Source organism: Condylura cristata, unplaced genomic scaffold, assembly GCF_000260355.1.
Source record: "Condylura cristata isolate star-nosed mole 26May11 unplaced genomic scaffold, ConCri1.0 scaffold00006, whole genome shotgun sequence".
In the NCBI taxonomy this organism is placed as follows: domain Eukaryota; kingdom Metazoa; phylum Chordata; class Mammalia; order Eulipotyphla; family Talpidae; genus Condylura; species Condylura cristata.
In genome coordinates, this window is record NW_004567107.1 from 21049880 (window position 1) to 21071624 (window position 21745).

The following is a 21745-nucleotide window of genomic DNA, read 5'->3' on the forward strand; positions in this document are numbered from 1 at the left end:
ACACCTAATTCAATAGGTAGTTTAGAAACTCGAAGAACTAATAGCTGTCAATACAGACTATGAAGAGAACTGAAAGTTTTAGAAGGCACAGGCACTCAACTAACATGGAAACCGAAGGTATTTCAAGGATAGCTCTGTCTTCTCTGTGGTGGCACCAAAGAAGCTCTCCTGGAATTACTATCATTATTTTACTGATCTTAGTATTTGTGCTAAAGTTGGTAAGTTATTACTATTTCACTACCCCATAGCACCACAGTAAAAACTCAATATAAAAATACAAATCCAGAATGGACATTGTGGGCTTTTATTAGGATAAGCATTCCCATGGCCATAAAGATCTCCTTAAACAATTAGGTGTTCAAAGTATCTTTGTTAGTAATCAAAATGAACAAAATCAACGACAAATGAACCATGTCTGCATATAAAATAAGTCTTCAGAAGTTTTTTTTTTAAACACTTGAGATCTACTTATATTATTTTCCAAGTTGGTGTGAAAAACATAATGAATACAGATAATACTGATACTGTCCCATGTTAGATCTTTGACCTAATAATTTTATGAATCCAGTTTAATATAAAAAAAAACTTTACAGGACAAAATATTTTTAAGTCTTAATAAAAGACACTTGATGAAAAGACATATTATACATAAATAATTTAAAAACACTGTCGGCACAGAACTGTAAAATTATAATTTGAATTTAAGAAATTGCTACAAAGCAAAGAAAATGCTATGTTGTCAAAATCGAGAATCAGAGCTTTTCTAAAACAAATGTAAAATCAGAATAATGAATTGTGGCAACTATTTCTAATGTATAATAGATATTTAATGCACTAAGGAAAATGAACAGAACAATTTCCTGAGGTGGCAATGGACGGAGAGGCTTTAAAAATTCCAAGACGCTGCAAATTAAGTTACCACTTCACATAAAAAATCTCTTGGGAGAATTTAATACCATTAGCAAGCACATCTTATGGTAGTTAAAGAAATGCTTCAGATTTCAGGAGAAAACTATTTCAATGGTGAAAATGATGTAGGAATCAGAAGCATATTCTGCTGAGACACTAGGAAACCGACACTTTCCCGAACTAAAAAAAAAAAAAAAAAGTCTTATAAAGTTATTGATTCAAGTCTGTTAGAGTCAAATCTTTTTAAGAATAATTTATTCCTCTTGATAAAAAGCTCACCGGCTGCCACCACTCTGGGGTCCTCGTGTGCCTGGTGTCTGCCAGCTGCACGACTATCTGCACTCTCGTTCCACCAAAGGACATGAACTGCAGGAGGAAACCACACAGACTCTAAAGACTGTAGCACACCAGTAGCTCCACCCACTCCACCGTTACCACAGTTTCAGTTACCTCTGGTCAAATATAGTCTGATTATGTTATGTACAATAAGCTATTTGAGACTCAGAGTGAGATCACTTTTAACATAACTTGTATTACAGTATATTGTTAAAAAGTTCATTATTATTACTGCCATTAAATTGTTTAATTTATGCATTAAACTTTATCATAGGCATGTAGGGATAAACAGAAGGCATATAAGAGTTTGTACTATGTACAGTTCCAGGCATCCTACTGGGAAACTTGGGATGCATTTATTTCCCTGTGGATAAGGGGAACACTGTATAAAATTAAGACATATAGAAAGATGAATAAAATAAAACATTGCCTGACTGTATCAAAATTCTATCAAAATGATAATATTAAACATGTCAGTCATAAAATTTTTGAGAGATTGGGATTTGGAAGATAAATTTATAAATTAATGAGTCAAATTGGCTGTATAGGAAAAAAAACTGAGTAAAGGTGTAAGAGGTAAAGCCAGATTTAAGACACTGCATAGAATCATTACAAATGCCACATTTCATAACTTTCTAATTTTATAATTTATCTAAAAATACAAGTATTATAAAAAATTATGTTTGCTATTGAAAATATGGGGTGATAAAGAAAATAAAAAGCAGCATAATCTTTATTGCTCATAAGAAAACTATTCATACTTAATGTATTTCCTTTAAAAATATGACAGAAATTGAATAGGTTCTTATTGTGTATTATGCTGAGTAACAGGTTTTTAAAAGTCAGCAATGTATGACTACTTTTTTCTGCTTGAAAATCTATAATTCATTTGAATTTTATTTCAGCATATAGTATGCAAGAAAAAGATAATAATTTTCATGTTATGTTGCCCCTTCATTTACTTTCCAATTTGAAATTTTATCCTTTTTCTGGACTTTTAAAAAATGATTTGTTTTCATTTATGCATACTAGAACTGGGGTGTAGACCAAAGGTGACCAGGGGTGGGGGTGAGAGGATTCACCAGAGACAGAGGGGAGAGGACCAGAGGTGACCTGGTCTACACCCCATGCTAGAACTAGGATGTAGACCAGGGGTAGGGGTGAGAAGATTCACCAGAGACAGAGAGGGGAGCAGAACACATGGATTTATTGCAGTTTACTGCTGAAGGAAGCAGTGGAAGAGACAGAAAACTCATGCTTCAGATAACTAACTCTTGCATCACCAGGAAGACCCCATTTTTTCCCCCCTGATCTTTCTTAAGGTATATTACTAGAAAACACAATTTCTAGATAAAGATCAGAAGCTCAGCTTTGACTGTGTTAGATTTGAGATGTCCACTGGACATTCAAGTAGGGAAGTTGAGGAGATAGTGGATATAATGAGTCTTTCAAGTGCTTTACTAATGGTTGTAGTCAATTATCCTTCCAGATGTTTTTATACACACTGTTTAGAGTTGCCACAAAAACTGTGAAATTCTGACTGCAATAAATTTCAGTGTTAAAAGCTAAATACAAGTAGTTGTTGATTGTATAAAATATATATAATTATCTGCCTGATGCATATACTCATGCTGGAATATTAGAAAGCCATTATTAATCATGCACATGCATTATTTCTAGTATATAATATGTATATGTGCATATGCATTATATTCAGCATATATGTAAAATAAAACAATCTGTCATCGTATACCTATGTCACTTTAAAAAACTGAATTGGTCCTCCCTGGTGGTGCAGTGGATTAAAGCGATTAAAGCACAGCACTGGGAAGCTAAAGCCACTTCAGCAAGTTTGATCCCCACCCTGGAGGTGATCCACATGGTGCCGCAGACCTCTCCTGACCCACCTGCTGCTCCCCTCAGCAGTGTACATCTCAGTCTGCCTGTTATGCTCCCCGCTCTATCTCTGGTGAATCCTCTCACTGTCGCATCACCTCTGACCTGTACCCCAGCTCTATATGCATAAATAAATAAATCTTTTAAAAATTAAAAAAAAAATTTGGAACATGGGGGCCCTCCCTGGTGGCGCAGCGGGTTAAAGCACTGCACTAAGAAGCTTAAGCCACTTCCGCATGAGTTCGATCCCGCCTGCCCCGGAGGAGATCCACATGGCGTGGCAGACCTCTCCTGGCCCGCCCGCTGCTCCCCTCAGCAGTGCACTTCGTTGATCTGCCTGCCCTGCTCCCCACTCTGTCTCTGGTGAATCCCCTCACCCTCCGCATCTCTGGCCTGTACCCCAGTTCTGTATGAATAAATAATAAATCTTAAAAAAAAAATGTGGAACATGGTATAACATAGATTAAAAGATGAAAGGGATAGATATTTTCCTGAGGCTCCTTGCAGTTTCTTAAGTTTTATCATTTTCATGTATCATGGAAAATAGCAATTGAACACTAAAAAAGGCTTCATAAACAAGAGTTTTTAAAGACACTTTTTTTCAATCCTTTACATTACAACCTCCACCTCCCACCCCGCAGCCCCTCCAGAAGAAAGTTGGCAGTAAAATGAAATGAAAAAGAGAGACAAAGTGACCCACCACGGAGCTTAGTAAATCACTAATATACTTTGCAAATTCAAAGAAAAAACCTGGTGACTACCTCGATTGAGTGCTCCATAGTCTGTGTGGAAAACTCCAACTAGTTTTGAGTATCCTAGACTGACATGAGCATGAACTGCCTTTTGAAATGCTTCACCCCACAGAGCTGGTCCACCTGGTTTCATCTGAAAAATAACTAATTCATAGACTCCTAGAATAAAGAGAAACAGAATTATTTTACAAAAAGATATTCAAGTAGTTTCTAATCAGTTTAGTTTGTTTCCAGTGAAAGGTAATCTACATATAGAGTTAGAGGACCATACTTCCACACATTTTTTAATGTAGACACTTACAGATCATTTGCATTATTTTTCCTTGATTTTATGTTTAGAAAATCCTGGTCCTACTGTAACTTTAACAACTTACCCACACACCAAAAAAGAAAAAGAACTGAAAGCCGTAGATAAAAGATTTTCTGCAATACTTTTTAATTTTGAAAATTTGTCAATTAAACAAGTATTGAAAGTTTATAATGGGATTAGGATATTTCAGCTTAACTATTTTCCAACACTATATGTTATCTGCTTTACAATTTAGAGAGGAAATACTAGTTTGTGTAACAGTATTTGTATAATTTCCACTACATAACTCCGTTTCTAACAGGCACAACAAGCAAACAATGGACTTGAAATGATACCTGAGTTTATGAGGAGAAAACAAAGAAAAACCAAAATGGAAGAGATGGTTCTTAAATATGCAGGTAAGTATTTGAAAATCATTCACCTCCTAGTCAGATATGGGGAATGTACATTGAAGACAGGACAGAATTATTTGAGAAGGGGAAGGGCTGTTTATTCAACGAAGAGGCTATAAAATTGCATCCTAATTTCATTTAAGTTAAATTTAATTCAAAGGTGGCTTCATTACCACCAGCACCCACCAAAGAAAAGGTCTTCCTCTGTAATTTAAATTTAAATGCCTCAATTAAGTGAATAGGGATAGCTAACATACACTGAGAACCATGTGCCAACACTTTAAATTTCTTATACTAATCATTTAATCTTCACAAACAGCTGTGGAAGTAGGTACTGTGTCATCATCTCCATTTCACAGAATACAAAGTACAAAGTTACTAAGAATTATGAACAACAGAGGCCTAGAACCTACATTTGACACTGATGGAGAAGAAACAACTATTCAGAAAGTGCAGAAGGCTGAAGGGATCTAAGCAAAGCTGTGAACAAGACTTTCGAAACACATTATAACATAGAATTAAGAATCACAGGGAAATAAGAGAAAATTGAAATGAGTTTATAATTTTTCTAATCTGACCTTTGTTTAAAATTGGATTGAGGTAATCATTTCTTTAAATCAGCAAGAAGTAAAATCAGCAAGAAGATAAATCTTTAGGAGTTATTTTCCAAACTGAGAAATAAGAAGGCACAAGAGTTAAACTTGGCAATTTCAGTTAATAGTCCCCACAGTCAGTCAGTTGTGTAGCAAAGATGCACAATGATTTAAGATTAGTTTTATGTTATAGAAAAATACTGATTTATTTAAAATAAATTTTAATAAATTTAAAAATTTTGACAAAAATCACACATACCCCCTCAATTACCCACACATGTGTTCCCTGCTCCTAACCTAACGCCTCAACCTTTACAGACCATGTCAGCTTTTTCCATGATACAGGTAAGGGTTCAGATCACTGAGAGCCCAGTTTGGAAAATTATGCTTTATTGGTAGTGTTCATTTTTTAAATTGAGCACTAGACATTTTTTATAAAGCTGGAAGTTCCAGCTTGTTTTTCTCTCAACAATCAAATATGTTAGACTAAGGTTTAACTTTAGTTTTTGTAATTTAAAATCTTTAGTGTTGTCTATCAAAATTCAAACAGGCCACAAGGAAGAAGACTTACCTTCTTTTGGAGGTTTTTGCAATTTGCACCATGGTACCAGATAGGTAATCTCACTCTCTTGTTTATCCATCAGAGACAAATTTGGAATGAGAAATTGTTCCTGCCATTTCTTATCCTTGGCCAATGCTTTGCGAACTTCAGTTCGATGTGCAAAATTATCTATGGGAAGAAAGGTTAAGAGAAAGAAAAGATGGCAACTTAAGGTTGACTTACAGTTTTTTTTTTGGGGGGGGGGTGTCTGCTTCCATTCTGTAAACACTCAATGAGGTTCCATAAAGGCACTGTCATGTATCACTGGAGATGTCAGGATACACATGTAACAACTGTCTCCAACATACTCATGGTCTAAAAGGGAGTTGAAATGTAAGTAACTAGTGTAACGTCACCTACTAAAAGGTTTAGAGGCACTGCCGCTTAGTGGTTAGTTGTGTGACTTAGGTAAATTATTGAATCTTTCTGGACAAGCTTCTTATTCTGAGAAACCTGAAGATTATATCTATATAGACAAAGATATGAGGATGGGGTAAATACCTATCTCAGAGATTAAGAGATGTATAACAGGTTCTTGTTAGTAATTTTTTTTTAAGATTTATTTATTTGTTCATACAGAACTGGGGTACAGGCCAGAGATGCGGAGGGTGAGAGGATTCACCAGAGACAGAGTGGGGTACAGAACAGGCAGATTGACAAAGTACACTGCTGAGGGGAGCAGTGGGCGGGTCAGGAGAGATCTGCCTCGCCATGTGGATCTCCTCCGGGGCAGGCGGGATTTGAACTCATGCAGAAGTGGCTTAAGCTTCTTAGTGCTGTGCTTTAACCCGCTGCGCCACCAGGGAGGGCCATTAGTAATTTTTTTAATGGACATAGGGACATTAAAACACAGGTTGTGTTTTCATGGGGTTTGTTTATTACAAGAGGGAAATGTTCCTCTTGTCATCTTAAGTACAGAATGAGCTCTTTTCATATTAAAGTACTTTTTTAGTACTTTATTAGTAGACATTGATGGATAAACACTACATGAAGTTATTACAAATTCTTTGGATGTCCTTGAGTCTTGACTTGGACTTCATAAATATTGGATACTGGAAAACATTCCTGGGATTCCTTTTATCTGTTCTCCTTCCTCTTCTAAACCAAGGGAAGGTTAGTTTCCATATGAGAATTATCTGAAATTCCTTTTCCATGACCTCCCAAGACTAATGTGACAGTGAATGCTTTAAAATAATAGGGTGAAGAAATAAAAAGAGTTGCAAAAAATACAGAATTATTAAATCTTACAAATGGGTAAGCCTTCAAAATTAACTATTTATGAACTTAACTCAGTTGGGTTTTTTTCAATTACTGCTTTAGTTTTTTCTTTTTTTGAAAATGAAACTATTGTAGGTTACAGTATACTCTAGGGTAAGTGTGGGCAGATTCAGAAAACTGCTTGCTTCATAATTTTTGTAAAATTTTGTAAAATTTTTTCCATATGCCATCTATATAATAAGATTTCTAGTATTTTTTTCTGAGAATTAAAGCCCAGCTCACAATTTTATGATTTGAAATCTGAGATGTCATATTTTTCAACATCACATCCCCTTGTCACAAAGGTTCCAGCAGTGGACTGGAAGACATGTACAACTGGGAGGGTTATTCCCAGAATAATAACTTTTCATTGCTGGTTAAAAGTTTTCAACCCTCCCTAGTGGTGCAGTGGGTTAAAGCACTGCACTAAGAAGCTAAAGCCACTTCCACATGAGTTCGATCCCTGCCTGCCCCAGAGGTGACCCACATGATGCAGCAGACCTCTCCTGACCCGCCCGCTGTTGCCCTCAGCAGTGTACTTCATTGATCTGCCTGTTCTGCTCCCTGCTCTCTCTGGTGAATCCTCTCACCATCCCTGCATCTCTGGTCTGTACCCCAGTACTGTATACACAGATAAATAAATCTTTTTTTTTAAAAAAAGTTTCCCATAACCTGTGTCTGATTACAGTGATACAGATCAAAGAACTAAGTCTCATGTAGCCTCTGACAGAATGAAAATATATACTGTATACTTAGGTTGATGACTCATACCATACTTCCAAATATGGAACACTGTGTTCAGTCTGCCTCCATATTCCACACTCCAGTAGCCAATCAGTTCAGAGTAAGCTGTCCTTAGATGAACATTTTTCTTAAAATTTTCCAGGAACTCATTCATCTTTGAGGGTTTAAGGCAATAAGTACGAAATTCATAGAATGTTCCATCACACTGTCTGGGGCCTGTAGCAAAAGACGAGCGTACCTGGAGAAAGATAAGAAACATTTTGGGAGGGTGTAGTTTATACTGTCATGTAACAACCAAACCTGAGACAAGAAGCAAGGACACTCAGTAGACTCACAATCCATTTTTACACTCAGTAGACTCACAATCTATGTCCTTTCTCCACAGCCATGGGTTTACAATGATGCCAATAAAGAGAACTGCTACTTTTCGTTATTGTAAAGAGACAGTTGTGCTTCCTAGCCTACGGTATGCTTTTATTCACTTTTTTTTTTTTTTTTTTTACGAGAAGCTGTTCATAAGAGGCACTGGAGTACTTTCTTTCCCAGGAAATAAGATTAGGATCTGAATAAATGTGACAATTTCCCCTTCGTTAAACAATATTCCATCTTTACTCAATAATTTATGTGTTGGAGTTAAGCATTTAAAACAACATTATTAAACACAGGTATTTTTGGTGACACACAGAAATGTGTTCATTAGGAGAAAATTCCTATTGTTAGGTTCTTAAAACAATGGAAATTTCTGGTCAGATTAGAGTATTTCCCCAATCCAGTGAAGCAAACCTCTGTTCAAAAAACATGACTGGATGGTAACTAATGTATCAGGAATCTCTCCTAGCCAGTACATTGCAATATGGTGACAGACTTGTAAATGGCCAATAGGAAAAATCAAGTCACAACTGTCAGAATAACTATTTTTAATTAAAGATGCAAATGGAAGGGAATTTATTCTACCCAGTTATATGTTTGATGGAAATAGGTTTGAAAAACTCTAGTTCCTTTTATAAGCCATATGCTCACTATATTAATTTTGGATTTGGGTCTCTGAGTAAATTTAACTTTCAATAGAAAATGCCTTACCATATGTATGTGTGTGTGTGTGTGTGTGTGTATACCCATGTACTTATGAACATGGGTATATATACACATACACATAAAAATGGAATAATTTGCAAACCCACTTTATGTAAGTTTGGATAGCTTGGGTACATTTACTGAGGCTGATTATACAAGCATAATCTATTAAAACAGTTTGGTTACTTGTAAAGCTATGAATTAATTTTGGGATTATTTTTGATTACCTAGGATTTTAAAGGAAAGCAGTAGGCTCTGGCTCTTATATAGATTGTTTACAATATACCACAGTGTATATTATTTTACTTCAGTGTGTACAGGGTTAATTCACTTATCTATCTTAAGCTCATTCCACTCATGTCTATTAAAGAGCTATATATCTCAACCACTAGTGACTAAGCTTGCCATTGAAAACAAGTGCTATTACCCCTGAATGTGGTGACATTCTTTTTGTGCCATTATACCAAACTCTAATAAGAGAATGTTATGCAAATAAAAATTGCTTTGTATATATGCAAAATATATATATTACATAAACCAGGGTACGCGCTATGGGGTAAGTTTAACAATTGTTTTTAAGGGAAATTTGTATTTGGAAACACATTTGTTATCTTTCATAGGAGAAAACACAGTGAGATAACCGTTTGTGCTGGGGAGAGGTGATATTTGTTGCAGGACAGAAACTAAATGCCAGGGGAAGAACCATGAGCTTCAGACTCCCTGATCTTCACATAAACCTCACTGTAGACAGTAGCGACTCCCAACTTACTTATACTAGGATATACTTATACTTAACTGGTCAACATTTAGTGAAGTGAACGTACAGAATAAAGTGGTAAGGAGAAGTTCTTAGTCCTGTCCCAGTAGTAGCAGAAAAATAAAGATTGTATTGCTTAACTTTAGGTGAATGGGACATTAATTATCTTTGGTCTTCATTCACCAGCAAATCACCCTTTGGAATGTTTATCCCCTTCTTATCCTGCCCATTGAGAAAAGAGCTAGAAACTGAACATGAAAATAAAAGAAAAATCCTGAGCAGACACCGATTCCCGATGACTTAGACAGACTCACAAACACCTGTTTCGTAGATTTCCATCTATAGTTAAATGAGTCTGTAATAATCACGTTTATTTACGAGATTTCAGATCCTGCCGAGCTTGGCCACCTACCAAAGGCAACAGTGGACAACTGGGCAGGATGTTCCAGTAATTGCACTTTGGACCTCTTTTCCCAGGTTGTCTGCAAAATGCTCAGGAGTTGCGGGGTTCCTTTGAAAGGGGAATTCTGGTTCTGAAGCCAGCCTTTGGTTTACCATTTTTCCTTTCACCCCATTTAGAGGGGGCTTTCTCTCGTCAAAAGACAAATCAATAGGAAGGGCAGGACCGGCATCTGGCACAAACCCCTTTGGGCTAGTGCCCACGGTACTGGCGAGTAGGGCGGCCTCTGGAACTTCAGGGATGTCCTGCGGACAGTCCGGCATCTGGGTCAAGGCCTCCGTCTCAGGCTGCTTTTGACAGAGACACTGACCGGGTCTTTCCCTAGCTGCGCCGAAGTCAGGCTTCCAGCGTGCAGGGTCTGGAATCAGCACTCACATTTAGGTGACTGCGCTGGCGCGCGGGTTTGCTCGGGAGTGCGCATGCGCCAGTTCGTGCTTAGGCAGAGCGCGTGCGCAGATCCGTACGCTCCTTACGAACGCCCCTTTGCGGGTTCACCCCAGTCAACTACACGCGGGCGGGTCCCAGCTGCCAGTACCTGAGGCGCGAGTGTCCGCGCGGCTAGAGCCTTAGTCAGGCCACTTCGGAGGACGAGCATGGCGCGGCCTTGAATGCTGAGAATGAGGCAGCCAACGGGTATTCTCTCTAAATTCCTACTCTTACCCGGCTTCCCGACTAGAAGAGCGCCCCACTGAAACTGCTGGCGGGCAGGCTCGGGGCGCGTCAGCTCCACCCCTGGTGCCCGCGGGGTGCGGCGGGACCGCCCAGTCCACGTTTGTTATCGGTACAGTCCTTTAGGCTCGCCTTGGATCCGCCCCTCCACCCCCAGTTGCTTCGCCAAAGTTCAGAGGTGACATTAGAATGTTTGGAACGCAGAAGTCACTCCTGTTCCACTTTTCTGAGCCCATCACCTGTTCTCAGCGCGCCTGCGTCAAGTTCAGAAATGTCCGTGTAGAATGGAGGGTGCTTGTCCACTGCGTGCACGTGGGATGTTTTCTATTTAAACTCGCGCGTGTTTTTTGCCGGGATATTTGGTCAGTGTGATTTGCAGACAGCCAAAGACCAGCGAACTTCCGTTTTCACCAAGTACACACATTCTCATCTTCTTTAGTCACTCCCAATGTGACTTTTTCACTTCTCAGGATCCCAGTGGTATGTAGGCACCGAACCGGTCAGGAAAAAGTTTTCAAGTTTGCACGTATTGAAATTAAATACTTTGGTAAGCCCCAAGAAAACAAAGCAGATCTCTGATCCAGTCCTGCCATCCCTGGTTATTGGTCCCAGAATAATTTCAGCAGTTTCTGCTCTCGTTTCCTGAATGATAGGCATTTCTGTTGTTTCCTGATATTTTCACTTATACGTAGTATCCGTTGCGTGGAAAGGGAGGCTTTTGGTCTCTTACATACCACTCCTGCCAAATACACGATCCTTCATGGCATCTGTTAATACTTACGTTAAGAATAGTCTGGCTACATTAATTTACATATCAATGTTTTCATTTTTGTTACTAATTATACTTCATAGTTACATGTGTACTTGCATTACATATAAACACAGTTACACAACAGTTACATTATTGCACATACTGAGCTAATTTGCTTACTGTTAGGATTGGATGTGATTACAGGGCTGTAACCTGTTAGTTGTGTTGGTTGTGCCTTGTGTGTAGACTTCAATCATCTGTTCAGGGAAAGGGCAGCTTTTAAAAATTGTTAATTCCAGAGGGAGTGATTTAGTTGTTACACTCCTTGGTTGGGCATCCATTTCCAACCAAGCAAGAGAAAAACAAAAAGATTCATTTTTACCCAGACTGATCTTTACATTTAATTTTCTCAGACTTTTCCTCTTGGAATTAGCAATTCATTCACTCACTCGACCAATGTTTATTAAATTCCTTTTATGCTTCAGGCCCTTTTCAGAAACTAGGGTACAGAAATGAGCTAAGGACAAAGTCCCTGTCCTCCTGGGGAAACATATAAACAAAGAGAAACTGTATCAGACATAAATAAATGCAATGAAGAAAAACAAAGCAAGGTGTGGAGAATAGAATAGAAATCTGTTGGTAGGTTGAATAGCTATCATGATTTTGAAATAGTGATCTAAAGAAAAATTTTATATATTTGTAACAACTATAAATGGAGTTTGACAATATTATTTTTATTGGTCAGAAAGTCATTAGGTTCTATGAATAATATGATTTATTTCCTATATTCATATTCAATGGGAATGTTTAGTTTCAGTTAGAAGCAGGTAACATTAAAGATGTGACTTTTTCCCATCTAAGTTACCAGAACCTCTAAATTCTCTCCAGATCTCTTCAGAATTTGTATACTGGAGGTTACAACTTTTGCTTTAGAGAATATACCTACGAATGGAACTGTTGGATCATATGTGCATATTCATCTTTACTAAGTAGTGCCAAACTGTCCTTTAATTTATAGTCTTACTAACAGTGTATAGGGCTTTTCCAGTCTGAGGAGTGAGGAGATGTATTTCACAGAACATATAGGAATGAGTTAAAGGGTTGTAGAAATTATATGAGGTAGGCAAAGACAAGTCATTTGATGATGTTCCTGTTGGCTTTGTCCAAAGGTCAGACTTCTGCACAGAAGCAGGAGAGATGGCCCAATGATTACTCATGTGAGTAGGAGAGCAGTTCTCTCTGCCTTCTGGAGACTTGCATTTTGGTGACGCCTCCTTGGGTAAGTCCTTTCTTGCTGCTGTATTCTGCGGCCACTAGGTGGCGAAAAAGACTAGTTTTTCCTTCATTACGTTTCAGTGCGCACATAAGTCAATTTTATTGAGTTTCTGTAATTTAAATAATAGGTATTTATAGGTATTTATAGTGGAGTTAGCTTCTATACGTCTATTTGTTATAGGAGATTATGTATTGGAAAGAAAATCTTCAGCAAATGTGATCATAATTTTATGACTTTATTGTTATTAATGTTTCTTAAAGAGTATCCTACTCATATCAGTGGACATTTACTGCCACTTGTTGTGTGTGGGGCATTAAATTCAGTGCTGTGAGGAAGGAAAAAAACTGAAAGTCTCTTCTTGAGCTTATTGTCAGTTCTATAGTTGCCTCTTTGCTATTGGCCTTAGAATTTCTTTTTTCCATATTCTTGCCAGTTCTGCTGTCAAGACTTTAATCTGTTTATGTGTGAGAAATTTCATTTTAATTTTTACTTTTCCCCAGAATTATTGTGAATTGAGTATAAGTATTTTATAGGTCGCATCACTTATTTTTATTACCATTGCCCAATTTCCTGTTTCATTGTTCATCTTTAAGTGATTTGAAGACTTAACAAAAAAATGCTGAAAAGAGAAGCAAGTTATGTGGAAAATACTAAGATAATAACTGACCTTCAAGTATTGAATTTCAGCAGAATCTCTACACAGATTTTCTCAGCCATTTGGATGCTAAGGCTCCTTACCAGTGCTGGATATTCATACAGTAACAATTCGTGGCCCTTTCATGGAAGAGGCTGCTGATTGTCAGATGGAGTTAGAAGGGATTGTTGCCTCAGGAGAAATGAGCCCTGTTGGCCAAGGCTTTATGGGTGGGCTGCAGGCCTTGTGACCAATGAAGGCAGGATAACATCATAGTTGAGATACATGTACTGGAGTCAGATTACCTGTATTTCAATCCCCATTCTGCTTCTTGTCACTGGGAAAATTACTGTGCCTTACTCTGCTCATCTGTATAATGGGGATAATATTGGTATCTATGACAGAGGATATGTTGTAAAAGATTAAAGTGAGTGCTTAGGTAGTGCTCTGTGTGTGTGTATGTATGTGTAAAGGTAATGAAACAAAGGCAAAGTTCAGGAAAACTGGTAAATTCAATTTTCATAACCTTGCAATATAGATTCTGTTGAGTTTAACACTAGTTGGAGATATGATTTTTGTCTAAATTGATGTTTAACTGCAAATTCCTATACAAAGGGAACCAGAGAGATCAGAAAAAATGTTAGGAAACAGAAAAGACTTTGTCTTATGTATTAGTGTTGTGTTCTCACTCGGTTGGGAGAGATAAAATTAGTAGATTCTATAAAATATAGATGTGTATAGCAACAGTCTGCAGATATTTCATCCCCCCAAACCGTGTGGGTAATGCAAAGACTGATTTTGAAGGATGCAGACCTAGATTTGGTTCTGCTATATGAACTTGGGTAAGTTGCTCAGTCTCCCTGAGTCTCAATTACCTTGTTTGTTGATGGTGATAAATGCTACTACAACTTAGGACAGTCATGGTGACTGAGGTAATTTTTAGTATAATATTTTCTCACAGAATCAACCACTCTGATAATTTTCTACACTGAAACCCCAAATGTTAGAACTAGAGGCAGCATTTGCACCTTCTATTTTTACTTTTTAAGGATTCTCAGCAATAAACGGAAGGCATTTTGTGTTTCCTTATAAAGTATGTACAAGTCATTGTTCTCAGAAAACACGTAGGTATAGTATTTGAGGAGGCACAGGGATGATTTAGATAATATGCTTCTAGAGCATATTCTGAACCATTGGTGTGCTGTGTGTTTTGCAGTGTGGCACCTGAGAGGGTCACCTAGTCTCAGTCCACAGGTTATAAATGAGGAAACTGAGGTCAGGGGGATTGACTTCCCATGGACACACTTGTAGTAGAGACTGAACCAAGCTTCAGGTCTTCTGGTTTCTGCTCCACAGGGCTGCTTTCTAGCCTCCCTGTAGGTGGAGTTGGGCTCATGGCCAGTGTGGGCTTCCTCAGGTCTTCAGACACCCTGACTTGTACCAGTGTTCACTCTGTGGAGTCTTCAGCATGGTGCCTCTTCCTGGTGCCCATGTGGCCTCCACCCTGATGCTGCCAGTTTCCAGAAATGGCCTGGTGGGTGGAGGCTGAGTCTCTAGGCTCCTTTGTCTTCAGGCCCCCTGGAATGTCCTGGCGGAGTTCCGCGATGGGCCCTGTACTCCTCTCTGCGTGCTTGCTGGCCCAGAATGCTGGCTGAGCACATTATGCTTGCCCCTTGGTATTTTTTTGCTAAAACTCCCTCTTCTCCTAGCTGCCCTATTCCCTCTCTACCTTGGTTATAGATTGTCCTGCCAGCTGTGTTTGTCTGCATTGCCCTGGTGTTCAGCTTGATCGTGTCCCCTTTTGGCAAGTACCCCAGCTTGGAACTTCAGCCCTGGATGTACAGTGAGCAGTACACATTTGTCAGTTTGCGTTTGTCTTCTGTGTCTAGGGGGAAAGGATACTAGGGAGACCAGGGGGTTTACTGTGCTGGGGCCCACGGAAGGTGAACTCAGGAATTACATGATGAGATGGATTTTATCAGCTCAGTGTGGCTCTAGCTCCTACACAATTCAATATTGGCTGCAAAATATAGCAGTGAGCAAAACCTGATATAATAGCTTTGTCTTCCGTTTCTGCATTTGAGCTCCTTTCTTCTTTATACTACTGTTGCCAGGAACAGTCATATGTATCTTACACAAATAATTTGCACTTGGTAAAATCTATGTTTAAAGTATGATGTGGTTATCTATAGGTGTTTTAGTTTTGTAGATCAATCACAGTATTTCTACACACTCTGAAAGCATTGTACCTGCCTGTAGGAAGTAAATGCCTTGTTTTCTATGGATTATAATGCATGAATTGGCTTTTTTTTAAATGTGGGTATTAGAATATTGTCCTTTCAACAAAACATTCTCTATAGTATAAACAATCTAGTACTTCAAACAAAGGTTATAGGGAATTTTTCTGTTAGGCAGAATTTTTCTTTATTCCTGTAGGATCTGTAGACATTTAGGTGGGGTTCATGGTGTTCTTTACCTTCCTAACATCTATTCTTCGATTCCATGTGGATATAATAAATGAGAGGTAATTGTCATTCCTGTTTTTCAATTTCCTTCAGATAGCTAATTCATAATTTCCTATGTTGTATGTGTAATATATGTTAGAAACATAAAGTAATATATTTGTAAATACAGACCAGGAGATCTTGGAAGTACCAAATCTAGTTTAAGAGAGCCTTGGATATCAACTAAAATTTTATCCTAGCATATCTGTGACAGTGCTAAATAATTGTTTTTAAAGATTTATTTATTTATACATGCAGAATGGAGTATAGGCCAGAGGTGCAGGGACAGTGAGAGGATTCACCAGAGACAGAGTGAGGGGCAGAACCGGCAGACTGACGAAGTACACTGCTGGGGGGAGCAGCAGGCAAGACAGGAGAGGTCTGCTGCACCATGTGGGTCAGCTCCCGGGCCAGGGATCTAACTTGTACTGAAGCAGTTGCATGTAGCTGTGTAGTGCTTGCTTTAACCCACTGTGTCAGCAGGAAGTACCCAGTACTGAAGAATTTTTCATTGTGGGTTTACTAGGATAATACTTACTTGGGGTAACTTAATATGCATATAATACATTATTATTGTCACATTATCTATAGCAACAAAGCAAAAGCTCGAGGAGAGAATAAAAATATAAAACATAATAAAAAGAATCAGAATATGTATATAGGCTTTTATTAGGGCAGACATTTCTATCACTACAGTATCTCCTTAAAACAGATGTTCCAAGAATCTTTGTTAGTGATCCAAAATAACGTTAAAATTAGTAAAATTAATAAAAAGAATTGTATGTGAAGACATTTCATCACATAAACCAATTGACTTTTAATACCAGAATCTAATAACATTATTTTGAAGGTGATTAATAATGTGAAATCTTATTACAGATAACACAAAATGACACTGAGCTTTTCCATAGTAAAAAAAATATGTTAAATATGTCTAATACTTAATGAATCCCCTTGTTATTACAAAATAAACTTTATTGGATGAAAACATAAAATTCTAGAAACAGACACAATGAAAAAGCAGATAATGTATATAAAAATTGCAAAATATTTTCATTTGGAGATGTAACATTATTATTTGAGAAAATGCTATAAAAGGAGAGAGTAAGATATTCTGAAAGAACTGAACAATCAAGATCATGTGGTAATGATACTATCTTTTAATGTAGAATAGGTAATGAATACCCTGAGGAAAATGAACAGAACGATTTCTGAGGTGGTAGTGAAATGGACAAAAGTGACTTTAAAAATTCCAAAAAAAATGGCAAATTAACTTACCACCTCCTTCAAGAAAAAGGGAGAGTCTCTTGGGAGAATTTAAGCACCACTAGCAGATATACTTTATGGCAATTAATTTCACAGTTAATGAAAAGCTTCTTTCTGATTTTGGTGGAAAACTACTTCAACGGTGAAAATGGTGCAGGAATCAAAAGCATATTCTGCTGAGACACTAGGTAATTGACACTTTCCCGAACTGAAAGAAAAAAAAAATCAGAAGCAGGTTTGTAAGTTAATGACTGAATCAAATCTTTTCTAAGAGTAATTTATTCCTCATGAAAAAAGGCTCACCAGCCGCCACCACTCTGGGATCCTCGTGTGCCTGGTGTCTGCCAGCTGCACGGCTATCTGCACTCTCGTTCCACCAAAGGACATGAACTGCAGGAGGAAACAACACACACATTCAAAAGACTATAACATTATTACAAATAGAAATACAGAAAAGAATCAACATCTCAAATAAGTGGGCAAAAAAGAAGAAATCAATTAAAGTCCAAGTCAAGCCCCCAAAGAACACCCTGAAGCCAGCATCACATAGTATTTTATGTTTTCTGCTCTGTACTTTCTGGATTCAGGCCTTCAGGTAAGTCTTTAGACCACGGAGAATTACTTTTGTGTAAGGTTTGAGATAGAGACCAATTTCATTTTTTTTTTTTTCAAGTGTGGTTTTTCAATTTTCCCAACACCATTTATTGAAGAGCCTTCCTTTTTCAGTTGTATGTTTTTGGCTCCTTTATTTGTAGATTAATTGTTTATATAAATATGGGTTGATTTCTGGGTTCTATTCTATTGATATGTGTCTATTTTTATTCCAATACCATACTTATCTTTATTACTATATAGCTTTGTAGTATAGCCTGTTATCTGGACATAGGATACCCTGGTTCATTCTGTCAGACTTGCTTTGGCTATTCAGTTCTTTTATAGTTTCATATAAATTTCAGTAATGTGTACTCTTATTTATGAAAAAATGCCATTTAATAGTATCTATATATTAGAATCTATATATTATTTGGGGCAAAATGACCATTCAAATTATATTAATCTTTACAATCCATGATAAAGGAATCTGTTTCTATCTTTGTGTGTCTTCTATTTCTTTCAACAGTTTCTTATAGTGTTCAATGTACAGGCATTTCAAACCTCCTCTTTTAGATTCATTCCTAGCTATTAATTTCCTATTGCAATTATAGTAAATGAGATTAGTTTTTCTTTCTCCTCCAGTTCTATTGTATTCACACAGGAATACAATAGACCTTATGATTTTGTAATCTGCCACTTCACTGAACTGATTTGTTATTTCTAGTAGTTTTTTTGTGAAACCCTTAGGGTTTTATGTGTATGTGATCATGTCATCTGCAAATAGTGATACTTTTACTTCATTTTCAATTTGGATCACTTTTAAATCTTTCTGTTGCTGAATTGCTCTAACTAAGACTTCTAATACTATATTGAATAGTATTGGTGAGAGTGGACATCCTTGTCTTGTACTTGATCTTAAAAGAAGAGCATTCACTTTTTCACTAATGAGTATGATGTTAGTTGTAGATTTGTCATATATGGTTTAAATATGTTTAGGAATAGTTCTTTTATCCTCATTTTATGGAGTTTTGTCATAAGTGAAACAAAAGCAAAAACAAACAGTTGGACTACATCAAACTAAAAAACTTTTGCACAATGAAAGAAACTGGAGATACCCAACTGGATGGAAAAAAAATACACATTATGCATTTGAAAAGGGGCTAATATCCAAGATCTACAGAGTACTCATACAACAAAAAGAAAAATAACCCATTGGAAAAATTGGAGAAGTGCTAAAAAGAGACGTATTCTAAGAAGACATACACATCGCCAACAGGCACGTGAAATTAACACTCATCATTTAATAATCAGGGAATTGCAAATTAAAGCCACAGTAAGATACAACATCACATTAGTAAGAATGACTCATATCAAATAGATCAGAGACAACAGGTGTTGGCAAGGGTGTAGACAAAATGGAACCTTTATAAACCATTTGTGGGAACAGAGACAGGTCAGCCCCCCTTGGAAAACAGGATGGTGGTTCCTCAAAAATATTAAAAATAGGTCTACTGTATGATCCAGTATTTCTACGTCTGTGTTTCTATCCAAAGAATATGAAAACATTAATTAAGAGTAAATGCAGTCTAAATTTTTTCAATACATAATTCTCCTTTTCTGGGTCTGTTTCTTTCTTTCTGATACTAGAAGGGGATTATCAGTAACTCCTTGGTGGCACAGGGGTTAAAGAGAGAGTGTTATCAAGCTATTGGCCCCCACTACAGCATGAATTCTATCCAAGGCCTGGAAGCTAATCCACAGGGCATAGCAAACCTCTCCTGCCTCTTTTGCTGCTCTTCTCAGCAGTGTATTTCACTATATCCACCTGTTCTGCTCCCCACTCTTTCTGCTGAATCCTATCAGCTTATGCACCTCTGTCCCACACCCCAATTTTTGTGTGCATAAATAAAGCTTAAAAAAGAGGGAACACCAATCAGCTTAAAAAAAAAAAAAAAAGAATAAATGCAGTCTTATGGTCAGTGCACAGTTAAAATAGCCAAGTTATGAAAATAACCTAACGTCCAATGGCAGAGGAATGGATAAAGAAAATGTAGTGTGTGCTTCTATACACATACACACACAATTCTACTCAGTTAAAAAAAAATAGATAAAATCTTGCCATTTATAGCAGCATGGATAGACCTGGAAGAAATAATGCTAAGAGAAGTAGCTCAGAAGGAGAAAGACAAATAATGGGTGATTTAACTCATATGTGCTACTTAGCGAAGCAAAGCAATAGATAAAGTTTCCTTCCAGTTTTACGGTTTCCATGGAGGTTGAGGTCCCCTTCAGTTTTAAAAATTATTTTGATGTTTGGGGGAAGAACAGTACAGTATTTGAAAAAGAATGTTTTAGCATTCCAAATAAATAATGTTTTAACATTCCAAATAAATAAATAAATATCTAAAACAGGTTTGCACAACCCTAAAATTACAAAAAAACTAAAAAATTGGCAATAAAAATAAAATTTATTCCATAATGAGAACAGAATCAAACTAACAAAAGCAACTTAATAGAATATCACCAAGATTCTTTGCAAGTTAATAAAAGAAATGAACAGCTGTACCTCTGTTGAGTAGTCCATATTCTCCATGAAATACGCCAACTACTTTTGAGTAGCCTTGATTCACATGAGCATGAACAGCCCTTTGAAATGCATCACCCCACAGAGCTGGTCCACCTGGTTTCATTTGAAAAGTAACAAGCTCATAGATACCTAGATAGGGTGAAAATTAATATTTTACAGACATATTCAAGTGACTTCTAGTCATGTTAAGTTTGATTTTAGTGGATGACTGATGTCAGGTAAACATTCGAAAGATATATGTATACATATGACACGTCTATTAATAATTCACATTTTCTTTGCTTTTATATTTAGAAAGTCTGTATTAACTTAATGTTTAAGCATTGGTTGTTAAGCTTACTAGAAAAAGAACTGGCAATTACAGGTAAACTATTTTTATATGAAAAATCCAAATCATACAGTATGTTAAACACTGAGAATTTATGATTGAATAGAAATTTTTATCTGTCTGAGGCTATACTTTTAGAAAAGATATGAATAAGAAAGTATTTTGAATCTTCTACAGTTTCATTCTTCTTTTAATTTCTACTGCTGTATCTTTATATAACTTGCTTCTTAAAGGAATCCATTTCTAACATGAACCATAGGTAAATAGACCTGACTGTTAAAGAGTTTTTAAAGAGGGGGAAATAAAAAAACCTGAAGAGACAGTGTTGTTATAATCCAAATAAATACTTGAAAAACATTCTACCTTTTGGATGGAAGTATAAGGTAGGTGGAGAGAATGAACTAGGGAACAAGTGGATTAGATAAGTAAAGGTGAAACATGCAAAGTTACTAGAGGAATAGAACTAAGATTTGATGCTGTGAGAAAAACCATCTAATTCATTTAGAGAGTGCTGAAGCCTGAAGGAATTGAAATGTGTAAGTAGCTGATTAAGACCTTTCGTCAAATCTCTTGTTATCTAAAAGTGCATTAAAAACTTGGGGATCAGAGGAAACACAAGGAAAAGTTAAACCAGTTCATGCTTTTTCTGATCTGACCTTTGTTTAAAACTGGATTGAGGTAATAATTTCTTTATATCAGCAAGAAGACAAATCTTTAGGAATTATTTTCAAGCTGAGAAATAAGAGGAAGACAGAAGAGTTGGCAGTTTCAGTTAATAGTACCCAGTCAGTTTTATAAATAAAAAGGTACTTAATGATCTAAGAATAGGATCTAAGAAAGCTTTAATTTATATAAAATATTTGAAAGTTTATTTTATGTCATAAAATTGTCATAAAATTATGACAAAACATCACAAATTCCTCACTTACTCTCAAAAGTTCCCTGCTCCTCAGGCCTAACTCCTCAACCTTTACAGACCATGTCAGCTTTTTCTGTGATACAGTTAAGGTTTCATATCAGTAAGATCCCAATTTGGAAAATTAATGCTTTATTGC

General features: G+C 36.9%; 1 protein-coding gene across 3 annotated transcripts in view; it reads right to left on the minus strand.

Annotated features, from left to right (window-relative positions):
* Positions 1-705: 705 nt before the first annotated feature.
* The window catches only part of NIPSNAP3A (nipsnap homolog 3A (C. elegans)), a 25195-nt gene continuing 4155 nt past the window's right edge, over positions 706-21745 (minus strand). Inside the window, exons 1-6 of one of the 3 annotated variants that reach the window (XM_004677463.2) lie at positions 10617-10676; positions 7818-8028; positions 5760-5918; positions 3903-4052; positions 1189-1275; positions 706-1089 (exon numbers count right to left, since the gene is read on the minus strand). In XM_004677463.2, the coding sequence (XP_004677520.1) occupies positions 1013-1089; positions 1189-1275; positions 3903-4052; positions 5760-5918; positions 7818-8028; positions 10617-10676 (744 nt within the window). In that variant the 3' untranslated portion in view covers positions 706-1012. Of the gene's footprint in view, positions 1090-1111; positions 1276-3902; positions 4053-5759; positions 5919-7817; positions 8029-10616; positions 10677-21745 lie in introns of those variants that run through there. The other 2 variants (XM_012721517.1, XM_012721516.1) reach the window with 2 other exon arrangements.